At 35.7% G+C, this 19,861-nt stretch overlaps 1 protein-coding gene across 1 annotated transcript; it reads right to left on the bottom strand.

Moving 5' to 3' along the window:
• Positions 1-22: 22 nt before the first annotated feature.
• Positions 23-19,328, bottom strand: LOC128178412 (fermitin family homolog 2-like). The gene is made up of 13 exons (XM_052845555.1): positions 19,137-19,328; positions 18,718-18,990; positions 13,329-13,562; positions 11,010-11,221; positions 9,931-10,139; positions 8,397-8,499; positions 5,338-5,445; positions 3,921-4,117; positions 3,614-3,738; positions 3,050-3,156; positions 2,243-2,458; positions 1,766-1,912; positions 23-1,518 (listed from the first exon to the last, which is right to left on the bottom strand). The coding sequence occupies exons 2-13, from the start codon at positions 18,863-18,865 to the stop codon at positions 1,228-1,230; spliced, it is 2,097 nt and encodes a 698-aa protein (XP_052701515.1). The 5' UTR covers positions 18,866-18,990; positions 19,137-19,328; the 3' UTR covers positions 23-1,227.
• Positions 19,329-19,861: the final 533 nt, after the last annotated feature.

Below are 19,861 nucleotides of genomic sequence, written 5' to 3'. Positions count from 1 at the left end.
TGTCTCTAATATTACAAAGCCCTCAATTTTTTTCCTGTTTATTTTTTTTTTACTTTCATGACAATACAGTAATTCAATATTAAACATGCTCTTCTGAGGACAGAAGATATACAGCAACATGTTTACTGGTACATAGCACAAGTTGAAAGGGAAGGTTACAATATTCTCAAACACGTTATAGCCACGTGTTTATCATGATGTGTATGGGTAAAAAGCATTGTTGAATTCTCTAGGAAATTTCCTGTTTCCACTTTTCCCTGTGCTAAATATATACATGAATATCAAAACTCAATGGTTTTAAACTCTAATTCCTGTTAAATTTGTAAATAAAGGAGGAAAAAATGTCAGTTGTAAAACCAAATTCATTTATGTATCAGAGATTACAAAGAAAATCATATGTAAAACTGGGGGTGTGTACAGTACTTTAATATATCAACAACAGTATATGCATATACAGAGTTTGATACACACAAATAAAATTGGTTTTGTTGGAATAAAAACCATATTCAGTTTTACTATGTCATAAAATATTTCAAAGAAAACACCTTTCATAAATAAATAAAAAAAATTGGTTTCGTTACCTATATAAAATGATAAAATATTGTTTAACTTATTAATAGTGTACAAGCATTCACAAAATGAGGTTGATGGCTGGCATTTTAAAGATCTATTTCTGAGCCAATGTTCTTTTCACTGGAATATATTATTCTTATGCGACATACTTTCTGGACAAAAAATTGAGTATAATTGCAATATGATTGGATAAATATACAATACAATAATAAACTGTTGACAGTCATAGACTGAACACATGATCTATATAACTTTTTTCATGCATACATAATGAACACACACCACTCTGGCATGATGTCGCAAAAAGGGAAGAAAGAGATTTCTAAAACATCAAGAAAACACATAAAATAATATGAAGAGATGGTTAGATGATGTCGATGATAATGATAATAGTGGTGGTAAACCAGAAATGCAAGTAATGAAAACCAGCTGCTGGCTTGCTTGAATAATAGAAATAAAGCTAGGGAAAATTACAAAATCATAATCCTATTGTGTACAGGGTTTGAGCTCCACTGGTTCTGGTTTTTCATTTCAGGCCCTCGTTTTATTCCAATGTAATTCAGTGTTACATAGACATTGTCAGCAGTGAAAGTATCCCACACGTTTAGGCACACTATTGCAGATCACAGAATGACAAGCTTGCGGGCGAGAACTTTATGCCCACCCTCCTGTCAGTTTATGAAATAAATCCTCGTTAAGAGTTTGGTTTTTGTCTGACGATCTCATAGACAAGAAAATATATCCACCAATGTATTCATGCACCACTTTGCAGTCCGCACTTAAACAGGCGAATGTTAGGGTCTCTCCTTCGAATTCTAAAATAACGTGGCGCACCTCCCAATTTACGTGCCATGATCTCAGATTTCCGTAACGCCATGTTTTTATGGAATCACCAGAGTTCAAATCCATACGCATAATCTTGTTTGGGGATACACCCAAGAGTTCCTGGAAAAAATGGAAGAATAACTGTATATTCAAATTATAACTATTCTAAATTATCTTCAATGAATAAAATCAATAACATTTAAATGCTTTCACAAGACGCTGAATTCTCATGAGTATCTAGAACAACTCAAATAAAAAATTAAAGAATTGCTGTTTTGAAAAAATTTATTCAATTAAAATTCTCTGAAAAATTTTAACCAATTATAAAATTATGCAGAGAACTCTGATATGTAGAAGTAATATTGACCTCTTTCTTAGCATTCTTCTGTTTGACAATGAAGTAGCTAATTCCGTAGTCAGGCAGGGACTGCCATGCCTTGATAAAGGCCATCTTGGCCTCCATCAGAGGTAGATTCTGTACATTGGCGTGGGCCTCCAGAATTCTCTTCTCCAGCTGTAAAACAGTCTCGTTTATTGGTACTTTTCTTTGATGAATCAATCATCAATACTAAACATTAGCCTTCATTTGTTAAAATCACTATAAAGTGTTTCATGCAAATTATAAGTTGCCATGTTACAAAAGTTTAAATTTCATACTGACTATCACAACAAAAAATGCTGTCCTTATTTCAAAGAATGCTATGATCAAAAACAATTTGTGGTTAATTTCAATGCTTTTACTCTGGAACATTAAAAAAAAAAACCTGTGACAACAAGACCTAGTTAATTAAGTAAAACCTGAAACCTCATTCTGCAGAATTTCTGACATTGAGACACCACTGACCTGTTTCCCTTTCAGTTTCTTGTAGAATCGGGGAGCTACGTAATCCTCGGGGTTCTTGATGTCCACTTGTATGGGGGTGACAGGGACGTCGGCAGGGGTCTGTCGCTTCAGGAGGGTCATTAGAGTCTGTACCTCCATGTCGTAGGAACTGTCCGCCATTGTCTTGCCCTGGGACGCAAGTTTACATGCTGCCATCCACTTGCAGTACTCGTCCTCCTGTAAAAGATTCCAATTCAGTTACCACTTGTTTTATAATATTAACAAATATTTTGTTGTAATTTAAAAGCAAAATTATTTTATTTGGTATGGCAGATGCCCTTGAATTTTAACATACATGCAAGTCATAATCAAATCTTTAAAATAAACTACAACTTCCTGCATAAAAACTCAGCCAGGTTTGGAAAAAAGTTAGGAATCTGCATTGATTTTTTTTCACAGAACACATAAGTTTCAACACATATTTTTCTCTAAACTTTTTTAAAGAAATTCTTGGAAGCTTCTCAAAATAATTTTTCTGCCCACAATGGATTATTGTTGAACCTTTTCTGAAAACAATCTCGCTTTTCCTATTTCCTAGATACTACATACTATGTAACGTTGTCTAAAACACCATTACCTTGAATATGAGTAAAATTCGGGGAAAATGGACTCAACAAGGAGATAAAAAGTTGTCTGTTTTAGACAGGTTATTAAAACATAATATTTGTGATATTGTGTTGTTAATTGAGTTGTGTGAAATAAAAGTTGATTTGCTTTGAATACAGAAATCTGCATATACTGACTGGCCCTTATTGTCTCATCTCTTACCGAGTCAAATCTCAGCCACAATTCAGACATGCCTTCAGAGGATGGAATAAAAAGTTTGATTCCATATTTTCCGTGAGAGATGTTCAAGTCTGGATGGGCTTCACATCCTGCAGAATAAATAAAACAGCATTTAATGATCTTCTCTTGCCAAAATTCAACACAGCTTTTCAGTTGAAAACAATACCACATTTACAAAGCCTGACACAAATAGAACCAGACATCAGCAATGCATGTTGGCGAGAGTTAACCAACCCAAACAATTAAATCTTTATCAGTTGTATCCGCAAACTTTTTACTTTTAATTGCCTCACACCTTAAGACTATGTTTTTTTTTCTAGAAATAGAAGCGAGATAAAACTTTTTTTTACATTTTAAATTTCCTATGAGAGTCATGCACAATGCAATCGATGCACTTGGTAATTAACAACAGTCTGACTAAGTGTAAAAGCTCATTACAGCAGGATAAAGTTTTTGCAGACACTCATTCCAACCCACTAAAACAATACATGATCACGATTCTGTTCTATTTCCTTGTAGGAAGCTGACTGGGTGGATTGACTTTACCTTTGATGGTCATCTTCATTGTAGGACAACCACTAGCCTCCTCCTGGCTTTTGTAGAATGCTATGTACAAATCTTTACAGACACACCATGCTTTCTTGTAGCTCTTCAGAGTAAATTTCTTAGGTCTGTTTAAAGAAAAACATCAATATGCTTCATTGTATGTCAATTTTATCATAAGATTATAAGATGATTTTGCAGAGAGCAATACAGATTTTTAATATAAATATTTTTTTTTAACATTAATGAACAAATACATGTACTTATTACTATGCTAGTTTACTAGATACTTTTAAAGTTTACAGCTTACTTGAACCATTTGACGTAGCCGCCCAGTTCTGGTACAGAGGTTATGTCCCCCGACGTGGAGATGTTGGCCACCTGCAGGGACTCTTCCAGGTTGGACAGGTCGGCGTCAATGTCGTCCCCCTCCATATGGGGGGTGCTGTGGTCCATGATGGACGAGTCACTGGGCTGGGCCTGACCCACTTGCATCTGAATCTGAATCTAAAAAGATTGGAAAAAAAAAATTAATACATAATGTATTAAATCCCAAGTCAGAAAATTTGCATATACTGTTGGACATGCCCTACCTGTTAAAGAAAATTACATTGGGCAGACTTGTAATCTTAACAGTTAATTAAAAAAAAAGGAGTTTTCTCCCTTTGAATTGTGAGCTGTACTGTATGTATGTACAATTGTGTTCTTGTATACTCAGTGTACAAAAACATTTACCAGGTGTTTTAAAAACAAAACTAGAGCTGAAATAATTTTAAAGATTAACTTTTGTGCCATGCTGTACAGGTAAGTGACAAAGAGATTTAAATTATGCTATGCAAAGTAATTTGTTGGGAAATGATGAAAGATGTTTTTGTTTAGTATTCTAGGTTAAGATTTTCATCCCAACAAATTGCCCCTCTTTCACAAATATTTATACTTAATATCAGACCAGTCAAAAGTACTTGCTTTACTATTTCATCGAAGGGAAGTTTTGAAGACATTTACATCTACCATTAACTTTTTCTATTTTAATACTTTCAAAGTCCTAGGCATAACTCAAAGAAAAATATCTTCAGGTTGGATGAGAAACACTGAAAATAAAACATGATATAAAAAACCTCACAGACTTGTTTATTTTCTAAAGAGATTTTTCTAATGTGGTTTATCTCCAAACTTTGCCAGAGATGTTTGCAACATGTAGCCAAAAATCTTAATTGAGGAAGATGGGATCCTAATGATTAGTTTTTCAGTCCATCTGCTTGAGCCAACAGAAGGCGATTTATTTTTCTACAAGACAATTTATTTTCTTCACTATAAAAGCTGGCTCTGTTCAAGGCTGATTTATTCCCAAGCCATCACTCGCCTAACATTCTTACCTGTTAAATTTTCAGTTGCCATGGTTATTGAGAAGTGTGCAAGCAGAAACATTTTAAGTGCATTTTTTCATCTGCCTCATTGTTTGCATATGCCATAAAACAAAGCTATCACTTCATTTGGAAACAGATTTTCTCCTCTATATGTTTTTGGTTTATGATAGTGCTATTAACCCCGGTGCAAATGGTCAAGTTTGTTTGCAAAATTTCTCTCTAAGAACTTCCGATACTAAAATAACCAGTGGATTTGATTCATGGATTCTATTACCATCTTGCTCATGAAGATGCAAACATTGTTTGTTCAATAGAATTGTGTGGTGCTTGTATTTAAGGTTTTATAAAAAGTTTCAGTACCTGAAGCGCAGCAAACATCATCATTTCTTCCTCGGTACAATCAATTTCCTCTGACATCAGGCTCCACTTAGCTTGTTCATAGATCTGATTAATCCGCACTGCATCATACTATCAATACAAAAAATAAATATGCTAAGACTTTTTTATCTCCTAATTTCCCAAAAGGTACATGAATTTTAGTTGACCCCAAGAAAATCTTCAGAAAAAGCTGACTACAAGTAGTATAATTATAGGAGATAAAGCCATGAAGAATGACTGTAAAGCTAAAAAGTTGTTTGTTGATGCATGTATATATGCATACATTTACATGTTAACTGGAGTATAGATATCCTGATGACAAAAAAATGTAGAAATTTGGCAGAAAAACAAAACTGGAGAGGGATTCTTGTGACTGTAAGATATGGATGATATGCAACTTGCTTTGACAAAGATTACAGGTCCTTCGTGTTAAGACGGTGACCAAGAATTAAAAGAAAAAAGTTCAGTGTCCTTTCCAGTCATATTACTTCCAGCCTTTAATCGCCTAAATGACAGACTTGAGGGGAGAGGCATGTTTTCATATAATTATGCAGTTTGAAAATGGTTTGTTCTGAAGCTGACTATGCAGGCTTACATACAATGCCTGCTGTGTATCCCTTCAGTTCAATGGCCATATGATACAGAGAATGTAAGGATCTTATGAATCTGGAGAAGAACATTCAGGAGAAATTTGAATTTTCATCAGCGGCTGACTGCCTGCTCAGTTTGACAGGCTAACACATTCCTTGAAGGGCCTGCTCTCCTGTTGATTCCCTGACAATCAGTTGCATCACCCATCCCTCAAGTTTTTTATCTCCTCATTCCAAACCTGATGTCAGTTTCCAAGACAACCCAAATATTTATGTTTCAGCACACATGCCCACGAGCCTCTTGTTTACAATCCCCTCTAAGCAGGAGAGGAGGAGGAGGTTCTAAGAAACAGATTCTTACTCTACCAACCCTCTCTATAGAAGGATGTCCCTATGCTAAAAGATAACAGACAACATCTTTCCAACAGGCTCTCTAAGTTCCAAAAATGAAGAACCATTAGCCTGGGTGACAACAGATATTAACTAACTTCTTTCACTTAAAATGCCATCATTTCTTCCCCAACCCTGAAAGATTTTTTGCATGAAAACTGGCTCTGTTGGTAATTAACTACAGAGGGAATACAGAGTCTATGTGTGTTTACATTATGCCTCACTTATCATGATTAATGAATCAAAAAACATATTTAGGCTGATGAATATAAAAACTTAAGGACTAAAAGAGATCTTTAAAAAAAATGTAAACTTGACCTAGAATGTTTTTTGAGAGAGATTGCCTTTCAACCCACACAAACACCAGAAAAAAGTGAATATACAAATATAATAGAAGAACAATAAATTGGGCAGAAACCATCAGATGATGCAGGTATTGTTCATTAGGCAGGCTTTATACTTTAATAGAGTTCAGAACCTGAACTCTGGATTTCCTCCAGAGGAAAGCAAGAATGTTATAAAATTCCTAATCCAAAGACCTCCAGCATCAACAAGCACTCTGTGTGTATTACTTGTTGAATACAGCACAATACATGTACTTCCCCTTAGAAAGGAAGACAGATTACAAGAACCATAAACCTACAGGAGATTTTTTTAATCCCTCTTTGTATCGTCCATATCTGTGGTTTGAATAAATTTGATAGGTATAGGTTTTTAAATAGCTCAGACTTCTAACTGCATTTCAATAAATTTCAATCTTTAATATGAATCAAAAAACTGTAACCAGACACTTCACAAGAATTTGATGTAAATCAACAAGATTTAAAGGGGGGGGGGGATTAAAAACATTTATCAATTTAACCTCCTTTATTAATAGCAAATATTGTTAATGTTTGAGAGTCTCTGGAGATTCATTAACGATAAATTAAAGCTCCAGTTTTCATATGTGGGCTGCCTGTGGGGGTGATACAGAAATATTTTCATATCCAGATTCAGTTCAAGCCTTATCTGCCTCCCCATCTTGATTCCACATAAATTGCATGAATCATAAATGCCTCTCTATCTCATCTTGTTCTGATCACCCTATCATCTCATCCGTCATCTCCAACCAGACAAAATCTACTGCCAATTTATCATAAATAAAATACCAGTAGATTAAACAAAACACTGAGCTTGGGTTCTACCGCTCCCTTCATGGATTCAGGACATCCAGTTCTCAAGCTGTTAATATTCACATCATTAAGTATGGCTAACAAGTTAAACTCCAATTATGGGGAGTGAATGATCATAATACATGTAATATAATGTAGCAATTGAAGGGCCAACATTTTCTATTATTGTTATAAATGCTGTGAAATTTGAAATTTCCTGTATAAGTGGGGGTCAATCTCCCTTAGCTGTGGCTTTTAGCACTCTACATAATAACACTGCTGAGTATAGAATACTCTCTGACCCTTCATTACAGGAAATGGAACATCAAGGGCTGTGCTGTGATTGGTCACAGCTGTGAGGGCTAATGATGATGCGTAATTGGTCATTTACTTTATTGTACCTTAAAAGGACAGGTCCACAATGCCATAATCTGTCAATGTCTGGCAAAAATATCAATGAGAACGTGTCTCTTTACAGATTTCCCACCTTTCTAGGCTTTCTTACATTCAGCTTTTTTTGTATGCGTGGATCTTTTCAGACTGTGACAGAGAACTGCATATTTTTATGCTTTCATGGTGATCAGACAGCAAGTGGTGCATTAAATTCCAGCTTTACAACTTTCAAGCTTTGTGCGTAATCTTGACGCACATCCTTCATGCATATTTACCAACAACTGTTTACTTTTAGTAAGAATAACAAGGTTTGTTATTGTTGCATGAGTTGGCCTTGTGCCAGATGTCTTGACTCCATAAGTTATGTAACCTGACAACATAGACTAGTAAGTGTAATCCTGTTATACTAAGAATTTCCTCCCCCTTCTCTTTATTCTAACCACCGTGGCAGGGTTTTAATTATATAAACCGAGAAGGCCTGACATGTTTATAATACAAAAGCTGTGCAAAATTTTACCTTGGGGTTCAAATCGTAGAAGTTATAAAATTTATATTTCAGTTGCAGGAAATTATTGTCTCGCACCCCTTGCTCCATCAGGGATCTGGATGAGTCTAGCCACCTGAAAAAGGGAGAAATAAAAAATATAAACATTAATAAACAAGCCTCGTCATGTAGTGACAAGGTGTACACAAGGAGTACACATTGTTCTAGCTTGATGTAAACAACAAGATACATATTGAAAAGTATATATAAGGGGGCATGTATTTTTACACTGATGTTTACTGTCATTTTTTTCTGGCAGGTGAGATAGATGGCAAGCTTCCTCTTACAGGTTCAACCCTGACTTTAGTTTACGTCACATAAACACAGACGGACTGTAAATCACCTCCACACGACCACATGGTCAGTACGGGGGAGTGATCACAGGCTGCACCTGTGGTCACGGAATGATGATGTATATATAGAATAAGAGACCAAGTCTACTTGAACTCAGGTATAGACAAAACACAAAGTATCAACCACAGCCTACAGAACCTGGTACAACAAAAAAGTGATCCGTAAAGGCGGAAGTGGAGATCAATGAAGAAAAGCAGATCGTGTTCGATAGAACACACCCACACCCAACAAACTCTGTAGTCAGAACCCAGTGAGGTTAACCTGTATCATTTTGTTCTAATGCAGCTTGTGCTTTAGTGATTCATGCTGTAAAATATCCAACAATGCATGTCTGTGTACACCAACTGAAGTGTAAGTGCGTCTCCTAAATTGCCATTTATGAGCATGTCAGATGTTTATCATGAGACCCACTTAAAAAGTTTTAAAACTGATTCCACTTCTTCTACTTTACAACACTTGCCATTAGCACCAAACAGGAAATATTAACAGCCATCTTAAACCCTGACCTTGACCCTTGACATTTAAACACATTTAGACAACTCAAACAAAATAAGTATCTTTCCAACTGATGCATAATTTTGTGCTCACGAGTTCAAAAGCTGTGTCTTTATCTTAAATTAACAGCTTGTTTTATACAGGATCTCTTTGAGTTTACAAGACCTTTTAATTATTAGATTTGTGATCTGGAACTGAAGCTCTAGCTTATCAGCTTATTTTTGTAGGTATCAGAGTTTCCGGTAATTTGCTTGATATAAGTTTTTCATCAGCAGGTGAGATGTTATGACCATAGTGCCTCCACAGGTGTTATAGAAGTCTGTCAGATACCAGTGTCAATCAAACAATTACACAACTCAACGGGTCAAAGCCAAAATGAGTGGGTTGTATGGTCGATAAGGATGCAGCAAAATCCAAAGAACAAAAAATCTGGATAACGAAATGTATTAATTTGTTTTACGAAACTTAGAGCTTTTCTTTTTCAGATTGTCTTTTTGCAATCAATGTATTCTCAATATGTAAAGAACAATGTATTCTCAATATGTAAAGAAGAATTCAAGCATGTACATGACCCTGACCTTTCACTTTTTCAATAGGTTAATGTAACTTGTGTGTAAGTTTGTAATAAAATAATCAACATCTGCTAAGCTATACTTACGCATAATTAATACGAGCTTTTTCTACAAGATTTTTAGGTTTGTGGAGATACTGCAGTGCTTCTTTCATGGGTATTGGTGGGCTATTAGCCAGGGAAGATTCCATAGCTCCCTCAAAGGACAGGCTGTACATGGATCCTGGGGACATTGTCCCATTCATTGTGTTGTAGGGAGAGGGTGAATTAAATCCCGGTGAGCGACCCAATGTGTTCTATAAAAAATATATAAAAAAGATGATACATTTCTGTAAGCACATGGCGAAATCTGATAGTACACTTGGTGTAGGAGCATTGAATGCGGCTTCTGTGATAGACCTTCCCTAGATTAAACTTTGCAGGTTTATCTTCAGTCTCAGCATGCAGATATGTGTTCAGTAGAACCTCTAGATCTAGATGGAATGTGCTTGGTTCATCGGGACATTTTCTCCCGTTCTTGCATTTTTACTGGGATGCTTTCAATGAATTGGGTTTCCAAAAGATAAAACCTGCATTTGTTTATTCTTTGAGGTGCTAACATAAGACTGTAAATATGCCAAATGTCAGATTATCTACAGAAAATGCATCTTTCAGCCATTGTGTGCTTTATCTGAAATTTAACATTTGCAGCCTTGAGTCCTGATTTAAATCCACACAAATTTTACTCATTTTTAGATCGAAAATCCTCTAAACTTATAAAAAGATGTTTAATGTATCAAAAAAGAATTCACACTGAGAAATTTATGATTTTACTTTAGCCCAGCTATCTATCCTCAACAATTAATGTTCAAAATATAAGCTTTTCCAGCAATTCCAGTTCCGTTTCAACAACTATACTAATACTTAAAAAAATTGTAAACATAGATAAACATTTCGTAAAATAACTAATTTTACACCATTTTCAGTATGGCATGTGGCAACTACTTGGATACATTTAATTGTTATATATATTGATATAAGAATCATTTGCCACTCTGGTATTCAAGGATGACAACATCCTTAACATTTGCTATACAGTGATTCAAGAATCAACTGATGACAACATCCTTAATCTTTGCTATACAGTGATCTAAGCATCAACCAATGAAATCAAGCAATGTACTTACATTAGGGGATGGACCGGCAGGACTCCTGTTGGGGTACGGACTGAGACGGTCCAGACTTCCTGAGTTGGAGTGGTTGACACCATTGCTGGCCGGCATCTGGTCATGCAGGGAATCACGCTTTTTCTTCGTATTCAGATGTTCTTTAATGTTCTTTTTCAAATCATCCTTATCCATGAATTTCATCACTGACAATTCTTCTGGGTTTCTTATTCCTGTTGAATACACACATAGGTAACTCTCTTTAGTAAGATAAAGTTCAGAAGTTATATAAATGGTAAATATCATTTACCGGTAATTCAAGAAATAATTCAAGATACAAGAAAATCTTAATTGGCCAAAATTCAACTCAGCAAAGCAGGACAATCTTATAGCAAATCATTATACAAGATACATTGAGACATGTCAGCAACATCAAATTAGTTTTTTTTATAACCCTCCCCCAACATTCAGCTGTTAAAAATTGTCATCTGAAGACTTCTGCTCATCATATTTCACTTGATCAAAGAGAGGTTTATTTTTGTCATGGGAAAAGTTCATTTTATTATACACAGTAACATATGGTACATAAAGTACATTTATAACTGAGTTAAATTGCATGTACCCTGTGTTTCATTATCATCATGTTTTACTGCATATCAAATTTCCACATATTCACTATTAATATCACAACTGTATTGAACTTGTTGATCAGTAAATAACAGAGCATTGGCTAAGGAGATTTTATCACAATTTACATAAAGCAAAACCCATTTAAGGTTTCAACTCATTTCCAAGGGGATAAAACTTAAAAGAAAACTTTGATTCTTTGCAGACCAAGATAATTACAATATGCATGTAAAAAATGGGGTAGATGAGGTAAAGTTGATCAAGCCTTTTAGAAGTATCAATCAGTTTGACAGATGGAAGACAATTGTTGCAAGAACACTTAACATGTACTACATGTATGTGATTTACATGGACTACAGAGTCTCACAATTTTAAGCCATAAGCAACAGGAAGCTTGCCGCTTGTTGCTGCAGCCGGAATCCTGCTTGTTCAACAGAAGTGACAGGGCCTAGTTAATATCATGGCTGCCAGCCCTGATCATCTATCTGCTCAATGATCAACATTAACTTGTCAATTCGTGACAGAGCCCAATTGTTTTCAAGCCCCGCTGTTCCTTCTTCTGGGAATTCGGGATTCTGATGAGCAAACATTGATAGACACCTCACAGGACTGCCCTGCTAACTAGACCAATTAAAGACCAGACACTAATGTTGATTAACTTATTACATCATTGCAAATCATAATCAAATCAAAACACAACTGTGAATCATGTGTATTGATTGCCAGCAGAGATGGAGGGAGAACTGCCTTTTCCCCATGTAATTTCAGTGTCCTTACTCATTTAGAAAACTAGTCATCATATCATGGCATGCTCCAATCACTTCAATCTATCTCTATACTTGCTGCATGTCTGACTTCTATTGATTTTAAGCCCTCTTTTTTCGACTCTGGTTTCGGTACTATTATCTATTTAGCAAGTATTCAAGGCCATTACAGGATTAATATTACAAGCAATTGCTTACTTCATCATAAAAATTGCACAATTTTTTCTCTCTTCATAATGTCCTGGCTTTCCAGAATCAATAGAAATGCATTGTGATTTTGTGGTGATTTGGGGGCGATGATCCTATTTCGTCTGGCCTTTGATCTTGTATAATTGTGTATTGTGAAGCATGCAAGAAAATCAAAACCAAGATGCAGAAAATAAAATCAATGATTTCTATTCACACATCAAATAACAGCCTTGACTTTGAGACATCACCATTACAACTACTTCCTTAAAAATATACTGAAGAAAAAAGGAAGAATTTTGTTTGATTAATTAACAACAGCTTTCCTGTTTGTTTGTAACAACCTATATTTGTAACACATTCTTCTTTAAAAAGAGACAAATATTATCAGAGCATACTTTGAAAAACATCTTTCACTTCTATCTCTACTTTTGTCTGCATCATAATTCAAAAGTAATTTTTAAAACTTGGAGAGTAGTTTTCCCACACTGATCAGTGGGTGCTTGTGACATACAAAATGCTTGTGAACTTCTGTCAAGTTTCAAAAACTGTTGCATCAAGTAAGGATCAGCTGATGTTTGAATACCCCCCTCCTCCCCTCCGATAATGACACGCAGCAACAACACACAGAAATGCCAAACAACCTGACAGCAGAAAGTTTCCCATCGTACAGATACATGACATTAATTCATTATTTGCTTGTTCTGAGTGTAGGTAGCTGACATTTAGACAATGTAAGGTCAAAACTCTTGCTTTATAGTACCTAGTTCTTTGCACAGGGATGTGATGGCTGCGAAAACTTTGCTGGAGAAGTTCATTCTCATTTCCAGGATCTGGAGATCTGGGAGTTGGAGTCGGACAGTTTTGTGCATCGGGGTAAAGAGCAGCTTGGCATCAGCCTGGACCTCGTACTGGTCCAGGGTGGACCGGGATCTCAACAGCCATTGGTTCTTGTCTGGCCACCACAGTGCATGATCTGACCAATCAGCAGCAATTTCTGTAAAAGTCAAACATACATTTGTCAATACATGTAGTACATTGCATTCTTTGGTATTTCATGTCACTACAATAGATTTACATGTGAACATACATTTTGCATTGAAAGAAGGGATTGCAATATCAAAATATGATATGTTCAGTTCAGCAAATCAGGGATATCTATAGGAAGATCTATGAAATTTGAGAGGCATCTTGGGCCCCCCCCCCCCCCCCTCTTATTTGTGTTAATGTCTATCATTTCAATTGTGTAAGAAAGTGCAACTCAGTCCCTGAAATGAATGTTTATGACACTGCATGATGCTCTGAACACTTGACCGCATTGCCAGTGTTGGCATATATACCTCCACACTGAAATATTTTCTGTTTATCAGACATACCAACAGCGTGAGAGCACCACGGCAAGACAATCAGTTGACTTGTACTGATATTTTTTGCATCCAGACATACTCTGGTATTATATCAAAAGGATCAGATTTGGAGAATTTTAAGGTGCAGTGAGCATGGAGCACCCCTTCACTCTGACTCACCAACTCAAAGCTACATCTACAGTTATACAGCAGTTTTTATTTTCCTCTGTGTTTTCCTTCTTCTTCTGATGTCTTGGCCAAATCTCTAACCTGAGCTCTTATAAACTTGACCCAACTACTCAGATGTACTGATAGCAAATCATAACTTCCCCATAATGCATCGATTTTCATTTTGCTTGATATTAGCGTAAACGATTCAATACTGGAAGTTACGGTCTGGTATTTATTTGCCAATTTTGATATTCAGAGGCCTAATGCTATGTTTACAAAGAGATCAAGACCCCAGGTACCCTGCAATCTAGCATAAGGGCAATAAAGGGGTATCAACTCTGGTCAATACACTGACCTGTATAACAATTTCTAACCCAGGGTATTTATCCCTGGCTATCAAAGATTTGTTTCAAAAATAATATGATGGTATTCACAACACTCTTGGACAGTATCCAAGCTACAGCAAATAGATAAGACATTAGGATTAGATAAAGAATGCAATCAAGGGCGCAAATCAACAGAATTAGGTCAGATTGATTCAATTAACCACAGCTACTTTTTTCTACAGGTAATTTATCACACCAATGGTATTCCATGCTACACAGATAGTAGGGATTTAAAAATTGTAAAGTGTCCAATAAAACAATATCTAGACAGCTAGAGCTTCAAATACTCACATCCTGTTGTGCAGGACACCAAATCCACATCTTCGGGCTAATTAAAGTAGGTCAAATGTCTGATTACATGGGATGATGGGAAAAGTCATTGGTATCATGTTTTGAATTGTGTGCAAACAGTTGTGTGTGCCAGTAGGTTGGTACTTTACATACAGAAGATGAAAAGTTTCTAACAGTACAAGTACTACTGGCCATTTATCTCATCAGTAGGTACTACTTGTGACAGATCGCCCAACATTTGTGGGTCATGTGTCTCCTCTGGGCTTTACCTGAGGACCCACACCTAGCATTAAGAGATAGCCAGTGAACGTAAATAAAAGGGCTTGATCCCTTTGTAAACTCATTTCTCTTTCCTTGTCATAGTCTACACATATCTAATATTCTTCAGGTCAGGGAAGGTGAGGAGGATTTGGCATTAACTTAAAAACCCTGACATATATTTATGACCTGCTCAAAATGATGATTTTTTCAGGTGTGGCTGCTCTAAATATACCATACTGGGACTTCAGTAAAGATACCTTCAATGTATTGTGCTTCAATGGCCTCTGGATTAAAGGCCGTTGGGTTTAAATACATCTATAATACATACATCATCTGATACATGACTTCAAATAACTGGTCAGATAAGGGTACCCTAATGAAATCATAAACACCAGAAGCAATTCGATCAACATATAGTGACACCTTTTAACACTGATAAATCTCTATGCCTTGTCACTGCAGTGTATATATTATCATTCAGTGGGTAATGTTTCCTTTTTTCATCTTCAAATTCTTTGGTCATTAGCTTCTGCCTGATAATTTGGGCCCTTTCTGTGACTTTCTTAGCACCACGGATAAGTGGTCATTCAGGATACTTGAAACAGGCCCCCTGTGTTTGTCTACAGTAGACAGATTTCCGCTAGATGGTCAATATAACTCGGAGTTTATCCAATTTGTGCAAATATTTGCTCTGGGAACTCTTTTTAGCCTTGCTTGGCAAATATAGTAATTACAGAAGTTCCTTTTCCCAAAGGAATTCCATTCGAGAAAGGAAATGTGTGAAAAGCAGACATAGGGCAAGATAACGCCTGCATATTTCATAGAATTTCACGTATAAACCGTTAATAAATATAGGCCAATGCACCTCCTTGTTCAAATCGACCAACAAAAAATCCATATTATGAAGACATATTTTTTCTATTATCATTCTTGAAGCTGAAGTCAAGGACCCTTATCATAGCCTCTAACCAGATGGCAAATGCTGATATTTTTTGCTAAATGTTCATCTGCCAGGCTTAAAGATGAAAACACTTCATTAAATACTCTAGCCATCAGCGGGATATGCAAGGAAGATAGGAGAGGAAACATCAAATTTTGCTAGCTAAAAGCACTGACATACTTGTTAATATCACTTTAGAATGGTTGACCTAATTAACTACATATATTGAAAAAAAGAAAGGGGGAAATAAATTTTGTATATTTTTAATGTACCGGTACAAAGTTTATAGGAATTAAAAGTGCGTGTGAAGCTTTTATATACGGTACAATGGGAGAGATGACAAGTTGGACCGGACAATGACTTGGAATATTATTCATAACCCTACTCAGCCTACAATGCACTGTCACATCTGATACACTTAACCATCTATTCTACGCAAATCAGTATATGTACTAATTATCAATACTCTATGCAACATTATGGCAAATTTCTCTTGTAAAAATTAATTCCTACTGGTATTAAATGTTGACACATGTACATGATGTAAATTAGATCCAAATACTTCACAATAACCCAACATGTGGGTACCAGTATATAGCAAAGTCAAAAATTATGAGAACCTAGAGCATACTTCATTTTATCAGGACCAATGAAAGCAAATTAATTTTCTGCTAACACTTTCAATCTGTACTGGATTTTGTGTGCATTATCATCTAGCGACAATGTGCCAATGAGTCACTTCATTATCATCACAAATCTAATTACACCTTGTGGCAGTACCTCTCTCTCTCTCTCTCTCTCTCTCTCTCTCTCTCTCTCTCTGGAATCATACTACATGTACTGGCAGTCTTATCTTAGCTCACATTATATTGCATAATAATCTTGATAAACACTGCTAAGACATGTACGCACATAATGTGCACACCTTTCCTTGCATAATCATTTAAATATCTGATTACATTCACAAGTGTGTCGGCATATCATTCAGAAAATGTGGAATGCCTGGATTCAAGAACTGGTAGCCTTTTGCTATAAATAACTCTTTACATTTAAAAAATGAAATTCAATGCAACACTGTAATTCTAGAAACAGAAAAAAATATTTGATTCCTGTTTACTAATTCCATCAGCAATTACATTTACTTTTGATTAAAAAACCCTCCAGAATCCAACCTAATATTGATTCAAACATGAAATTGACAAGGAAGAAAAAGAAAACAACACCTTGTAAACCTTGGCAATGAGACAAAATGTTGATTAAAGACATTTAAGGAGGATGAAGTACATATGCTAACTAAACTTTCTGTCTCTGTTTTGATAGTTCCTGTTATCATGATCTACATTTCTGAATAAATTAAAATATATTTAGTCACTTCATTAGCATTAAAATTTGCCTGTTTATAAAGCAGAGGTTCATGTATACTGAGGTTTATGTCATTCTGACGACTGACCTACATATCTTAATATCAAAGATCCTATGTCAATAAATATAAGGTATACTACTATACAAAAATGGAAAGCATTTAATTTCTCTAAATAGCAGGAGATACCCCCCATTAATCCCAGTAGAAAGCGTCCACTGTTTTTGTGCAGGTACCGTGTTTATCATTAAATCTCAGACATTCCAAAACTAAATTCACAAAATATCGAACAAGAAATTTTAAATGGTTCATAACACTATGCAAAAAATGGGCGTAACAGACACAGCGGATATTTAAAAAGAGTCATATATGTCCTTCTGTGACCTTTCCTTATGTTTGTCTTTTAGAAATATGATCAGGGGAGCAACTCAAGGCATGTGAAAGTGAAATAAGCATGAGGACAAAATCCCCCATATCTCAACTGAAACAGAACCACTTGACATAGCTGATTTCCTACAGTGCATAGGCTTTCATGGGAAATATCTCCTTAACGCATAACAAAGATCTTGCACATTCAGGGGGTGGGGCTCCCAGTTGCACCAGTGTGCCATTATTGTTGATAATGACCCCAATTTCCTTCATGCAACGATGTAATTGCATATGTAATCTTAGAGAATTGAAGTGTATAGCTTTAGGGCAAGCTACTTGTGCATCTTTTTCAGAATATTCTAAAATCTTTTTCACTATAAAATGAATCTAAAGAGTGCACAAGTTATCAGTAATTAAGAATTCCTAAGATTGAGAGTTATTTGTGTATTCAGGACCAATACACTAGGGACACAGAGTTTTAAGGTGTACTACCACTTACTGCTGTAGCACTTATGTTTGAGGATGTCGTCTTACGAGGATTTCACACCCTCATACAAGACGTCCTGAAGTCTGATGTTTACACATCCTCATCGTATTTGTCGATTTTAGTAAAACTTCCTATTGATCAAGACTCAAACTGATGAAGCCTCAATACTGAAAAATTATTTGTTTGTCAGATCTCCCAACTCAGTTTTTTAATTTTGACATTTTCCTTTTAGTCAGTGTCATAAACAAGTATATCATCAAAATCATCAATACAAAGGAATCAAAAGGGAAGAGCCTATAAGACCCAAATGAGAATCAAAAATTATTGTACAAACCTAGATTCACCTTAAAAAGCACTATAAATAACATAGGATCATGCTCCATGCACATGTATTAAATACAAATTGAAACTGAAACTAAACAGAAAACTTCATAGAAAAAAAAATTCACTGAAAAGGATAAAAGAAAATGTCAATGTGACAAGGAATTCTAGAGACCATTTTCCCCTCTACAGTACATGTAAGGGGTACATGAACACCTACCCAGGGCCTCCACAAGTTTCACCATGACTCCTCCAATATGAAGGTCCCCATTGACCCGAAGTTTCTTCTCCACCTGTACATCGGTAACCTCAATGGTCAGCTCCCAGGACCCATCCACTCGGCCACTGTCTGTTACGTAATCAGACATAATATCTATACACAATACACAAAGCTCCCAAGTCTTGTTTTGTTTGCTGGTTTTTTAAAACAATGCAAAAATCTGTTTTATCCGTCGACGTCTAATCGTAAAAGCTTTTTAACTTCCATGGTTCACTGTAAAAATAGAAAGATTTCACAAACTGACTCACTTCAAAGAAAATGACAAGTATACTAAAGCTCTCTGAGATAGATTTTAGGCCTACTGCCTGTAGAGGTCCCAACGCGGAAAAAACAACTGTTTACAAAATCCGCTAGATTACCTCAGTTAAGGAATCATTTTCCCTGTTTTTGTGCAATGACGAGAGGAAAGTGAGTGATAAATAAAATCCAACGTAAAAGCAGGGTCCGTAACCGTCTAATTAAAGTTAATGAACTTCACTAAACCGCAGTACCGTTCGAAACACTTTGCCCTATTAAGGATGGCGAGCGTAATCAACATTGAGCGTAGGCCGAAAGTTGTATGTAACTGGACTTCTGATTGGTTGAAAATATTTCTCTCTGTGAGAAGTTACTTGGCTTCAAAATGGGAGAAATCAACGTTTTTTATCGCTTTCATGAAATAAATCATTATAAACTTTATGTTGAAATGAAAGGAAGAATAAAATAAATATAAAGTGTGATTAACATACTCTGAAAACACGGGGAATCCCTATTTTCGCTTATATAATGTAGACCAATTAAAAAATTGTTTACATTTAAGCCTCTTTATGCACGTGTATGTAATGATGTCATATTACGGGAAATACCTCATTCTCGGCATTTTTTGAGGGGGTGCTCTCATCGTGCACCGTGACTCATGGGTACAGTTTACTGTTTCGCTTTGATACGTTACCTCCGTGTAAAATTATATTTCATTCACATAGTATAGTAGGGTTAAAAAGTAAACAAAAAATTACATTAAGAGGATTAAAAACATTTTATTTTGTATTCAAATTACCTCTATGCCTACTATATATATATAGCTATACCCTCATACACTGTATAG

This window comes from Crassostrea angulata, chromosome 3 (assembly GCF_025612915.1).
Source record: "Crassostrea angulata isolate pt1a10 chromosome 3, ASM2561291v2, whole genome shotgun sequence".
Taxonomy (NCBI): Eukaryota; Metazoa; Mollusca; class Bivalvia; order Ostreida; family Ostreidae; genus Magallana; species Magallana angulata.
This window is presented reverse-complemented; position numbering and strand designations above follow the sequence as displayed.

Bases quoted from the DNA above. Each gene is read 5' to 3' on its own strand.
- LOC128178412 (XM_052845555.1), bottom strand. From the start codon at position 18,865: ATGTCTGATTACGTAACAGACAGTGGCCGAGTGGATGGGTCCTGGGAG. The intron at 10,140-11,009 runs GTAAGTACATTG...TATTTTTTATAG, and splicing joins CTGCCGGTCCATCCCCTAAT to AACACATTGGGTCGCTCACC. The intron at 8,500-9,930 runs GTAAGTATAGCT...TCCCTTTTTCAG, and splicing joins AAAGCTCGTATTAATTATGC to GTGGCTAGACTCATCCAGAT.